The 12,909-nt window shown below is 45.6% G+C and overlaps 1 protein-coding gene across 1 annotated transcript in view; it reads left to right on the forward strand.

The window, feature by feature from the left end:
* LOC131125156 (mitogen-activated protein kinase kinase kinase 11) overlaps window positions 1-7,752 on the forward strand; it is a 42,402-nt gene extending 34,650 nt beyond the window's left edge. Inside the window, exons 9-10 of the mRNA XM_058066399.1 lie at window positions 26-610; window positions 716-7,752. Of these exons, the coding sequence (XP_057922382.1) occupies window positions 26-610; window positions 716-1,305 (1,175 nt within the window). The 3' untranslated portion in view covers window positions 1,306-7,752. The remainder of the gene's footprint in view (window positions 1-25; window positions 611-715) is intronic.
* Window positions 7,753-12,909: the final 5,157 nt, after the last annotated feature.

The raw sequence follows: 12,909 nt of genomic DNA on the forward strand, positions 1-12,909 counted from the left end.
GTGATAGATTTTTATGTATTCACAGGCTCCTCAGGGAAGGACAGCCTGCGGCTTCCTCTTCCACAAGGAGACTCAGGCAGTGAGGAGGGGTGTGCCTCTCCAGCCAGCTCTCCCGATCGGGGTCCTCCTTGCCTGATTAAGAGCACCCACCGGGCCCTGCTCAGCAGCGGCTCTCTCTTAGCCTCCATTGGCTTGGGTTGCTGCTTGGATGTCTCTCCGAAAGTCCCCCCTCGGACTAATCCACCCTCCCTGGAGGAGTGCGAGCCCTCCGATGTGGAGAGCTCACCTACAAAGCCCCTCATTCCGGAACCCCCCGTCGTGGATGACCTTATCACCTTCTCCACCTCTGATCCACTTCCCAAACCACTTTTGGATTTAGCCCTGCACTGTCAAGAACTGAGGCCGCTGCCCCCACCTAACCCTCGCGAGAGGGGTGACCACAGGACGCAGCACGCGCCCCCCGGACCCCAGGGTGTTGTCAGGGACGCGAGCCCCATGGAGCAGAACTGCAGCGTCCAGTCGAGCAATGGGGATGTGGGATGTGATGGCTTGGAGCACAGAGGCGACCGGAGGAGGAGGTCCTGTGAAGGTCTGCATGGCACTCAGCTTGGTGGGTCTGCTTTTTATACGTCAATATTCAAGAAACAACAAATTCAAGCTTACTTTGTTGAACTCCAGATTTTTAATCTCTAACTTCGTTGTGTGTTCTTTCCAGTTCTGGATCTGCCCCTTTGTCAAGACATTCAGGACTCTGACAAAAAACCCTCAATGCCCTATTCTCTGCACCCTAACCCCGCCCTCTGGAGTCCCAAAACCCGCCGCCTGGAGGTGAGCGTTATCCCCCGCCCTCGCCCCTCACCCATACGGCACCGCATCGACCCGTGGAGTTTCATCTCAGCCGGTGGCGGGGGTTCCACTGTCAGTCGTTCGGACAGCGTACCTCTAGGGTACCAGCCCTCCCCAACCAACCCCTTCACCAATTGCCACCCCTTCCCCTCGCCGGACTGCGACCCCTTCACCCTCCGTGCCGACCCTTCTGGCACCTTGGACAGAGCATCGCTCTTTGACCCATTCTCAACGCCGTTCCCCACCTCGCGCTCGGCACCGTGCTCTGCTAACGGTTCCCCCACGCTGCCATCGTTCCGCATTGCGCCGCTCAACCCGGCCGACTCGCCGCTCATCGACCTGGGCTGGGTGGCATGCAGCAAGCCCCTGGATGGAACCAAAGAGAGAGCCCACCCTCGAAGGACTCTAGGGCTCAAACCTTTCAAGTCCCCAACACAGCTCAGAGACGACAGGTTCTAAGGTCCACAAGGAGCCTTTTATCGAAGGTCTCCAACATTTTAACATGGAATCCTTCATCCATTCCGCTGAGGCCTGCTGCTTTGGAACGCTGAATCTTTCCATGGGATAGTGGCATAGCCGGCTGTGAAGCAAGAACTCATTCCCTCTTTTTGTGTTTCTTTTGGACACCCATCAGTCTTCCGGTCTCTGCCAGCAAAAATACAGAGGTGGATCAGGCCACCCCTGACCTACCTCTGTGCTGACCGAAAGTAATCAGGACATTTTGGAGTGCCTTGTTTTGTCACGTGTACATTTGCATCCATGTGGTGTGCAGGAAAGACGCTTGGAATTTCTCTCTGAAACACAAAACACGTCCAGCTTCAGCTTCCACCAGCTGTGTTGTGGGAAAAAGAAAAAGGAAATAACATTCCGGCACAATGCCCAGGATTGGACATTGAATGTGTCATAATACGCCCGACGAGGTGAAATCACACTTCCTATGCCAAAGAGAGCCTCTGTGACAAGTCTTATGTCTTAAACCACTCAACATACGTTAATCATTGATTAATAGGCACCTCTAGGGATGGGCACGAAAGCAGCATTTTAAAACTGCAGGACCTCACTCAATATCGCAGTACGACCCATTTCCATGTAATGTAAACCACGACCCCTTAAATGACACCACCCATCTATTTTCTATGCCGCTTACCCTCATTAGGGTTGCGGGGTATGCTGGAGCCTATCCCAAGTATCATTAGTCAAAAGAATTGCAAAGTTATATAGTTATATGTAGTATTCTGGTCACTAGGTGTCAGTAATGTTACTTTGATGAGACATGACGTTATAGTACATTACCTTCACACTCCATGCAGTCAGCCATGCTGTGGCCAACATGATAGAGTGGGGAAAAGGTTATCCTCCAGTACCGTGTGGAAGTGGTACAATTTTGTCCTTCTTCAACGCCTCTTTTTGAAACACTTCCTTAAAGGGGAACTGCACTTTTTCAAAAATTTTGGTCATTATTTATTGTCCTTGTGTGAAACATGAACACGCATTTATTTCACTTTCACCAGAAAACAAATTAATATGATCTAGCTAACAATGCACGTCACACCTAGACTACAGAGCCTCTATCATATATATATATTATATTATTATAATATATAATATAATATTATATTATATATATATAATAAAACCCTCTATCAACGTTTTATCGTTATATATTCCTGCTGTGATCATGTGTTATTCCACCAGAAATGTACTCCGCATTAGGTCCTACAATATCGCTGTAGCTATATCAAAATACAGGCCAGTTATGGAAATTGAGTTTCTTAGAAAGTTTTTTGTTAGGACTTGAGTGTCAAAGTGTCTCAATAACATGCATTTTAGCTAGCTCATATTAACTTGTTTTCTGGTGTTATGATGTGCAGAAAAAGGAAATGAATACGTGTTCATGTCTCTCACAATGATTGTGAATAATAGGCAAAATTCCCAAAAGTGCACTTCCCCTTTAAGTTGAGCCTAAATTGGAGGCGAACTCGAGGTAAATTAGCTTGGTAGCTTGCTATATGGTGTGAGAGGTTATGTTCCTGCAGTGATCAGGTAGTATAAACAAAGAGTAATAGGCACATAAAGGTGACAACAGGGTTGTTGTTTCATACCTACAGGGCTCTAATACTGTTTAAAACTGCCATAAACAGGTTTTCTACACTACAAAAACATTCCGTATTAATATCGAATTCTACTTTGCTGAAATTTACTTACCGCAGTCAGGTTTGGAACCAATTAACCGCAATAAATGAGGGACGATTGTTGGTGGGGGAAAAATTCTTTGAATAATTGGTTATTTTTGATGGTTAAAAAATGAGTTTCCTCATTTATTCCAAGAGTTGTTTTAACCATTAGTTAGCGCCTCTGCTTGTAGCGGCTAACTCATACGCTTCACTTGCTTTCAGACACGATATCGATTCATCAATTCCACTGGATTAATAATGATGGCCATTCCTAGTTCGAGGTGGGCTAGTGAAGTCGTCTGGATTTGCATGGCAGGAATAAATGCATTCCGTTCTGGAAGGAGGTGGTATTCTCATGAAAATATCGCTTCGTACACCAAAGAGAGCTTCTGTGACAATGAAAGTCTTCAATCTTCAATAGAAATTTTGTGCGTACACTTTCCGCCATTTTGTTTTTGGCAAATGTTGGTGCAAAAGCTTTAACGCGAAAGTAAATGCTAAGTTGGCATTCTGCTAATTACATGCTCGCACTGTCAAATGACCAGCTACTTCCCAAACTTCTTCCCAATTATGCAATTCAGCCAGTTAGCGTTGCATTAATCTTAACCGTTAAGCACATTCTGGAATCAACCATGTGGAAAAAATGTATTTTCTCCAACTTGAATTTGAATAATAAGACTTTAACACGGTGTCAACAGCAGCGTTGCACTCGGTTGCTTTAGGATGTGATGAATGAAATCAACTGGACTAATGGATCTTCGTGCCCATCCCTAGTTGAAAGTGGTGTCTGGTTTAGAAAGGCCTGAGTCGTCTTACTAGTTGTTGGGAGATTCCATTTGCAATGATGCCATGTCATGCCTCGTCTTTTCCAGTAATGAGTACAGGTCGAGCAGCTGAAAGAGACCCTCTAAATCAACCAAAAACAACAACATGAATGGCGACATACTGCGTCACTGGAGGACATTGGTGAGCTTTGTTCCAATGAAGAGCGAAAAACTGCTGGGATTTGCCTGATGGGGATAGAGGCTACCGTTATTGTCATTGTTTTTATTTCAATCCAGTTTCTGCTCGTTGTCTCAATATGCAGTGCATTTTTGGGGAATGGACACAAAGATCTACCCCAAGATTTTGGGACAAGCCAACCCTGAAGGTTGTACTTGGGTCAGGGTTTTGAGCTACGGCTACAAGTTAGGGTCAGAGTTTCAAATTAGGGTTACTGTGAAGTGCGTAGGAGGGGTGGTGTTTCAAACTTGGGTTTTTAAACTAATGTTGGGGCTTCAAAGAAGGGAGCCACCCCTCCAAAATTGTTGGCGCCCCTCAGTTCCTCTGTCATTGAAGCTGGCATGAAGGTTAAATCAGGTTTTGGGTCAAATAAATGGGGCAGACAGGCTAGTACATTTTGTTTTGGGTACCGGCAGTTGAAGATGAAACCAAGGTCTACCCCCCGTGTGTAGACAAGCTTTACCAACAATCCAGCTCTCAAGTCTGGGTGAAAAAAGTTATTTTTGGTGTATCAAGATGACTCTTTATGGCAGTTCAAATTGACTGGGACAGAGCCCACCCACAATGATTTCGTACTTTCAGTTCCTGGTTTATAGAGTCTCAAGGGTTCCCACTGAAAATGAATGGGGAGGACAGGTGTTTTGTTTTGGGCACTGGGAGTATGAAGGTATTGAAGATGAATCCAACCTATACACCCCCCTGACCTTTGGAAAATCTCATTGTTTTTGTTGTATCTAGACTAGCCTTCATTTTAGTGACTTTGAAATGTTTGGGACAGAGCCCGCCACAAAAGCTGTTGGACCTTCAGGTTCTTGAGGTACTTTGTGCCGAGAGTGTGGATTTATTGGCTTTAGAAGTTTTGGACGCTGAGGATGAAACCAATCCCTTTTCCTGCCTCAAATGCCGTCCCACCAGGGCAGTACAGTTCTGGCTCAAGTGACCATGTTCAGCAGAGGCTAGTGGAAGACGGACAAAGCTCCTGTACGAGTGGCGAGATGATTAGCGATTCGAACGAAGACCTCTGTCGGAATGGTGGTTTCTGCTTGTGTAGCAAGTTAATGACACAGTGGTTTAGCGAAGGTGTTGACGTGCCTTAAAGGGCAAGTGCAGGCTTTTCCAGGGAGGAAATGGCAGTTTGGATCCAGATCATACCAGCCTGATTGGATGAGATGGGAATTGTAGGTCTTATCAAACTGATCCCCTCACAGAACCCCTCACATCACAAAGCCTAAATAGCATAAATGTCAGCAGCAGCAGTTTATGTAAAACATGCAGATACAAATCCTCATTTTTTTAGCATGTTTAAGATCACGTTCTGCTCAGATTGTCGCCATTCTACAGGGTGTCCTTAGAGCGTATCATTGACACGTGTGAAATTGTTATATTTTATTGCATAGCAAATACCTAAGTTTTATGTATGCCAATATTACCAGACATATGTAAATTATATCCAAATGAAGAAAATATATCATTTATACTCCAGTCTCCATTCAAAAATTGGATATAAATGCACATTGGCCCATGTGTCCAGACTTTAGGGATACCGTGTATCCCTACACTAATTTGTCCACTTGGATCAACGACAGACATGCCGAAAAGTAGCAGGGCTCTTTCAGGTGCTTGTTGACGAAGCCTCCACAGGTCAATGGTGCTCTCCCAGATTTCTTGTACTTGATTCTAACTTTTACCTGCAAGCCAGCCAAAGGACATTTTTATATATAAATATACTGTAAATCACTAGAAATACCTTCATATCTGGATTATACATACACATTTGACAGTGGAACCTTGGTTAGCATCACCCATCACTTCATTCCAGAGGGTCGAACTCTAACAGAGACAGATGCTAACCAAGTCAATGATGAATGAAAGGGATCAGTGAACATTTCAGGTGACTCTTACCTTCCCTGAAGGTAACTTCCCTGTGTTCAGCCAGGTCGACCACCACCACCACCTTCCTGTTTTGACACAAGTTGTTTCTTGAATTTGCAGGTGTTTCTCACCTCAATGCTGAAACCCAAACTGGAGCCAAAGAAAGTTGCAAGTGGCAGCCTTTTCATAAAGAAGGTGGGAAACACAAGTCATAGCAAAACAGGAAGGTGGCGTCCGGGTGGCGTCTTTGGGAACAGTCACGTCTTCAGTAATGGTAACCAGAAGTGTTTGTTTATTTCTTTCATTCCTCATTCACGTCCATTTGCAATTGCTTTATGCGTGTAAAATGATAAAACGATAAAAAGGTGTTTTGCGAGTCAACTGCTGACGACACAGACATGCAATGTAACTTCCTGTTCTGGTTGCCATTTTGTTTGGTTAGCTAATAAGCTAATAAGGAAGGACGTTTCGTGATTCAGATGGAGTCACGCAGTTAGCAAACACAGCTAACCATGGCGGATGCTAACCGGGGTTCCACTGTGTATACATATATTTCTATGGGGGGGATCTTTATAAATGGCCGAGTTTGTCACACACTGGATTGAAATGGTTGATTGTAGATGGCCTCGGGAGTCTACGTCAGGATGAAGTAAAGGTTGAACAGGTGTTCCACTGGACTATTTAAACATGTTGTGATGGGTGCTTCTCCAAGCTAATCCCTCAATGAGTGTTTTTTTTTTATACGCTAGCCAAAATAAGAGAAAGCATTGTCGTCGTGTTTTTTTTTAATTATTCTTGTAGGGTTTTATTTGCAGTTGACTTAAAAAGAAAAGAAACACTTTGAGAATTTCTCACTGGGCTGGGCCTAATCATCGTTTTACCGCATGGAGAGGATTATTCCCCCACGGGATGTGAACATCTATGTGTCTTGTCTATTACCATGGCTGTGGAAAGACAAAAAAAGGAACAAAGACCAAATAAAATGTAACACTTTCTTTGCCTTTTATGTTATCGTTTACGACCGCTCAATCGCTTGTTTATTGAGGATGTTTGGTATGTAGCTTGTACTTGGTAGCTAATCAATGTACAGTACGTACTGCTAAATGACTACTGATTGTTACTAGGTAGTTACTAACTTGTAGTAATACAAGTACATCCTCCTGCGTCACATCATGGTTCCACGGCTTTACAAGCATTTACTAAATATATAGTCGTATCATGCAGTTTGGTGATTAAATACAGCCTAGTCTAGTCAAAATATATGCATAAATATTTAAATTTTCTGGATATATTAACCATTTTCATGTATAAAAATTGCTAAATTAACTCTAATGTGTTTGCCCCCTTGATGATGTTTTTTGCTGTTTTCAATTGAAACTTTTATTATTAAGGAGGGACAAAATCCAAAGCTACAAGGCCCTGTGTGAAAAAAAAAACATATGTAAAACATAACTGAGATGAATTGAGATCTATCAGTGTGGAAAATATTATAAAGACATTTCTAAAGCTTTGGGACTCCAGCCAACCACAGTGAGAGCCATTATCCACAAATGGCCAAAACATGGACCAGTGGTGAACCTTCCCAGGAGTGGCCGGCCAACCAAAATGACCCCAAGAGCGCAGCCACGACTCATCCGAGAGGTCACAAAAGACCCCACAACAACATCCAAAGAAGTGCAGGCCTCACTTGCCTCAGTTAAGGTCAGTGTTCATGACTCCACCATAAGAAAGACACTGGGCAAAAACGAGTTCCAAGACCAAAACCACTGCTGAACAAAAAGAACAATAAGGCTGGTCCCCAAGATCTGTGGGAAAATACTCTGTGGTCTGACCAGGCAAAAGTTGAATTTCCCATTACATCTGGCGTAAAAGTAATTAAAAACAATAGCAAAAGTAAAATATGGTGGTCCACCTCTGAATGGCAGAAGAAAAACCAAATGAAGACTTTGGAGCGGCCTAGTCCAAGTCCAGAGCTGAATCCTATTGAGATGCTGTGGCATGACCTTCAAAAGACTTCATGCTGGAAAAGCTTCCAATGTGGCTGAATGACAACAATTCCTCCACAGCGCTGGAAGAGACTAATTGCAAGTTATCACAAACGCTTGATTGCAATTGTTGCTGCTAAGGGTGGCCCAAGAATGAAAATAAACTTATTTTTCCTCCACTTCTGCACCCTACACAGACGGTGTACAATGTGTAATTTATGTCAAATTACACATTGTAACAAAAACCACGACGGGCCTAATGTAACACAAATCCCGCCAGAAATGTAAATGAAAACCAACGATCAAAATAACATAAAACCACTTGAAATGACAAATACATCGACATAAAAACAATATACACAACACAGATGACCAAATCTTAAACTAAACAACACATTTTGTCTGCAGCTCTTTAACTGAACTTACCCTCGTCAATGCCAACCACGTTGTGTGGCAAAGAGAGGAAGTGCTACCAGAGCTGGGGCCAACTACGGAAGCCCGGGAGGAGCAGAAGTGAAAGGATAAAATAAACACACATACAAAGAAAGCAATGGAAATAGAGTAAACAAGATAAGAAAAATAAATAACTAATTGAGATAAAATTCACACAATAACTAAATAATAATATTCACGCATTTAGAAAATAAATAATAAAGTGCATTTTTAACTCCGTTACACCCACCCCCACTGAATTTTACCGAACATGAGCACCGCTACACAGCATACAACCACAGAGACACGACTCAGTTACAAATTACACAGGGGTCACAAACGTGAAAGCCAACAGTCTGTATCCCATAGGGATGAAGTGGAAGGAGAGCAGCGCTCATCTCTCCATCCAGCTTCTGGCAATAGGGGCCATCTACACCCCACAAAACCCCAAAAACGTAGTGCGAGGAAGGCCCATGACTTGGCAGGATACCAAAACCATACATATGATGATATCACAAAAACAAAACTCAATACGTTAAGGCCTGCAACGCAGACTTACCTGTCCTGGACAACGTCCTGCCTAGACATGGTCTGTATGAGTCTGTTAACTAGTCTAATGATGCGACCAAACTTAGACCTGACCTGAGAACCCGTACTAGTACATGGTGCAATTGGGGACTGGTCAGTCCTAGTCATGGTACTGACAGCAAAGTCACGCTGCCTCACGTCAGCAGGAATGTCAACAGTCACCGGGGCAGAGTCACAAGTCATAGACGGACACGTCAAATGGTCAACCATTGAGGCTGAGCATGCTTGGGGGTCAGAGGTCACGCTCTTCAGGTCATCATCTGCCTCAGATGGACTAGGGGTTGATATTTGAGTTATCCACTCGATGGTTCTCCTCTCAGTGTCCACTGGCTCTGGGTCAGTCATAGGATTCAGTTCCTCCTCTCTGGGTGCGGGGGCACCTCCATCATGTCCATCAGCAGGGAGTGAAGTGGTTGCACCAGGAACATCATCCTCTTCCTCAGCGGCCTCTCCATCCTTATCCATATTATCAGAGCTTGGGGCCACTGTAGCAGGAGTGGATGTGGTAACGTCAGACGGTGCACACGCATCTTCCACAGGAAGGAAGTTTGCCAGCATCAGCAAGTTCCTATGGACCACCCTGTCTTGGCCAGAGATTGTGTTCCGGATCTTGTACACGTGCGTAACTGGGTTCCTGTCCACCACCGTGTATACAACTGACTCCCACCGATCAGCAAGTTTCTTCTTGCCCCTTTCTTTCCTGTTGGCCAGGAGCACCCTGTCACCAACATCAATGTGGACTCCCTTTACATTCCTGTTGTACAACATTGCATGTCTCCTCTGTTCTTTGACAGCATGGTCCTGAGCAATCAACATTGCTTCCTTAAGATCGGTGGCAAGTTGTGCCACATATCTGTCATAGCTGGTCACAGCACAGTCATGAAGGACGGAACGGAAGAGCACATCAACAGGTAAGCGAGGAACACGGCCAAACATGAGGTAGAAGGGGGGGTAGCCCGTTGTCTCGTGGGCTGTACAGTTGTACATGAATGTCAACGTCTGCAAACGGAGCGGCCAGTCAACTTTCTCGGCGGGGGACAAAGCACGAATCATACCACCCAAGGTACGATTGAATCGTTTCACACTTCCATTTCCCATCGGGTGATAGGGAGCGGTATGTGTCTTTCTGACTCCCGAGACTCTGAGGAGCTCACTTATCAGCTGACTCTCAAAGTTAGCACCTTGGTCACTGTGGAGTCGTTCAGGAAATCCAAAGACGCAGAAATACTCAGAAATACAGAAATAGATGAAGAACTCTTGCTACTTGTTTAGCTGTCTGGTCTTTACATGGGAATGCTTGAGCCATCCTTGTAAAATGGTCCGTTATCACCAAGACATCAACAGACCTGTTCTTGGAGTCTTCAGCTGACCAGAAGTCAATGCAGACCAGCTCAAGCGGTCTTGTTGATGCCCTTCCAGAGGGGCCCTTCCCTCAGGTTCAACAGTCTTGCTGACAATGCATCGCTGACAACGACGAACATAGTCTCTCACATCTCGGTCGAGGTTCAGCCAGAAAAATCTCTGTCTTGTCAAGCGGAGGCTCCTGAACTGAGCTTGATGTCCTGCTCCATCATGGACTCCTTGTAATAAGACCTCATCCTTGGGAGATTCAGGGACAACATATTGGAAGCGCTTTGCCTTGGTCTTCTGGTCCCTTGAAATCCTATATAGCACGCCATTGCTCACAGTCAGCTTGTCCCAGTGCTTCACATACTTGCTGACAGATGCACGTTCCTTAAATCTCTCCCTTCCAGAAGGTCTCCTGTGCCTCTCAACATAATGCAGAACACGAGACAGACTTCTGTCCTGTAGCTGCCTATCACGGAGATCTTTTTCTGTGTAGGTAGGTAAGGTGTCTTGACCAGGTGGAACTAGCTGTGGTAGGTACTGCAACGCTTCAACAGCACGGGATCTTGGACCTGCGTCCCATTCCATGATCGAGTGCAACACAGCAGATACCTCCTCCGATCCAACAGATTGCACATGCATATGCAGTGGACTGGGCACACATTGGGCAGTGAGAAGGTCTCCCATGACCACTCGACATCCGGAAGGCATTTTGGACAATGGAATGTGACACGTCTTTGACTTCAGTAAGGAGGTTGGCATAAGGTTCAGATAGCAGCCTATGACCAACAGTCTCCCTGACAAAAGGCACACGGCTCAAGGCATCGGCCACGGTGTTAAGCTGGCCAGGGACATACTTGATGTCAAAATCATAACTTGCCAACTTCGCCACCCAGCGACAACAGTCAAGTTTCGGCTTCGTCAGGATATGCGTCAACGGATTGTTATCAGTCCAGACAGTGAATTTATGGCCTTTCAGCCAGTGGCTGAACTTATCACATACTGACCATTTCAGGGCCAGAAACTCCAAGCAGTGGGCTGGGTAGTTCTTTTGGGACTGAGACAACGACTTGCTGGCAAAAGCAATGGGCCTGGCACGTGCTTCGCCCTCCTGTACCTCAGACAACACAGCATGAAGGGGCGGTTGAAATGAGGATGAGCCAAAACAACACTGCCAATCAGCGAGGCCTTCAAGTCACAAAAGGCTTGCTTCTGCTCTGGACCCCAATCGGATCTACACAACTTTCTACTCGACCGGTTATTTCCGAGCTTGCCTTTCTTCCTTTCACCTTTAAGGAGAGCAAAGAGTGGCTTAGCAATGGCAGAGTACTTCGGCACAAAGTGTTGATAGTAATTCACCAGTCCCAAAAAGGACCTTATCCGCTTCAGAAATGGGGTAACACCATCAGGCTCCATGAGGTCAAAAGTTGTCATGTTCGTGATATTCTCAATCTCAGCAGGGTCTGTTGAAACACCATTCTCATCAATAATGTGGCCAAGAAATTTAACAGACTTTCTGAGGAAGAAGCACTTTTTGGGAGCTAGCTTCAGGTTAAGACCACGAAGCCTCACAAAGACCATCTCTAGCCGCTGCAAAGCAGTCTCTTCGTCAGGCGCGAACACCAACAGATCTTTCAGGTAGCACAGAAGACTTAGATAGTTTTGGTCTCCAAATATGCTGGTCATCATGCGCATGAAGCTTCCCGGACTGTTGCAGAGACCCTGTGGCAGGCGGTTGTATTTATACAAGCCCATGGGAGTCGTGAAGGCCGAATACTTCCTGTCATCCTCATGAAGTGGCATGTTGTAGAACCCTGAGGTTAAATCCATAGTGCTAAACAGGCAGTTCCCACCCAGTGCTGCCAAACAATCCGCTTGGTGAGGGAGGAGATGAGCATCCTTCAGAGTTCTTTTGTTCAGCCAGCGAAAGTCTGTACAGATGCGTAAATCGCCATTCTTCTTCCATACGAGCACCAAAGGTGATGCATATTCACTGGTTGATTTTCTAATGATCTCCTTCTCCTCCATCTCACTCAACACTTGCCGTAGTTTCTGGTACTGGCCAGGGGGAACCCGTCTGTATGGGAGTCTGAACGGTCTGTTGTCTGACAGGTGTATACGGTGCACAAACCCCTTTGCTTCTCCAGTCAAGATGGTGGCGTGAGAAGACATCCTCATTCTGCAAAACAAGGTCAGACAATTTCCTCTTACAGTTCTCAGACACTTCACACGACTCTATGTCAAGACCACTAAGCCCAACCGAGCCAAGCTTGTCTTTAGAAGAGGCTGCACCCATAGCAGACAGTGCGGCTAACTGACTGCAGCTTTTCAGGGAGACCCCCGAGCGTTCAGCAACTTCCATATCCTCCAGTGCCACAACAGGGTAAACATCAGCCAACTTTGCATTGCGTCTCAACAGGACAGGCCTCTCTGATGTATTGACGCGCTTAATCGGAACCCATCTGTCTCCCCACAGTGTAGTTATGATCTTCGCCACTAGAACACCTCTGGGAGCCGACCGGCATAACGTGGGCTCTGTCATGACCGCACTACCTGGGGAGAGAGCAGTGTCTTCGGGAAGTACCCCAAATAAGGTATTCACGGCCAGGCTCGAGACAGGTGGCTGAGTTACACCTAACTGTACCAACCCTATCAGGCATGCC

Source organism: Doryrhamphus excisus, chromosome 3 (assembly GCF_030265055.1).
Source record: "Doryrhamphus excisus isolate RoL2022-K1 chromosome 3, RoL_Dexc_1.0, whole genome shotgun sequence".
Lineage (NCBI taxonomy): Eukaryota > Metazoa > Chordata > Actinopteri > Syngnathiformes > Syngnathidae > Doryrhamphus > Doryrhamphus excisus.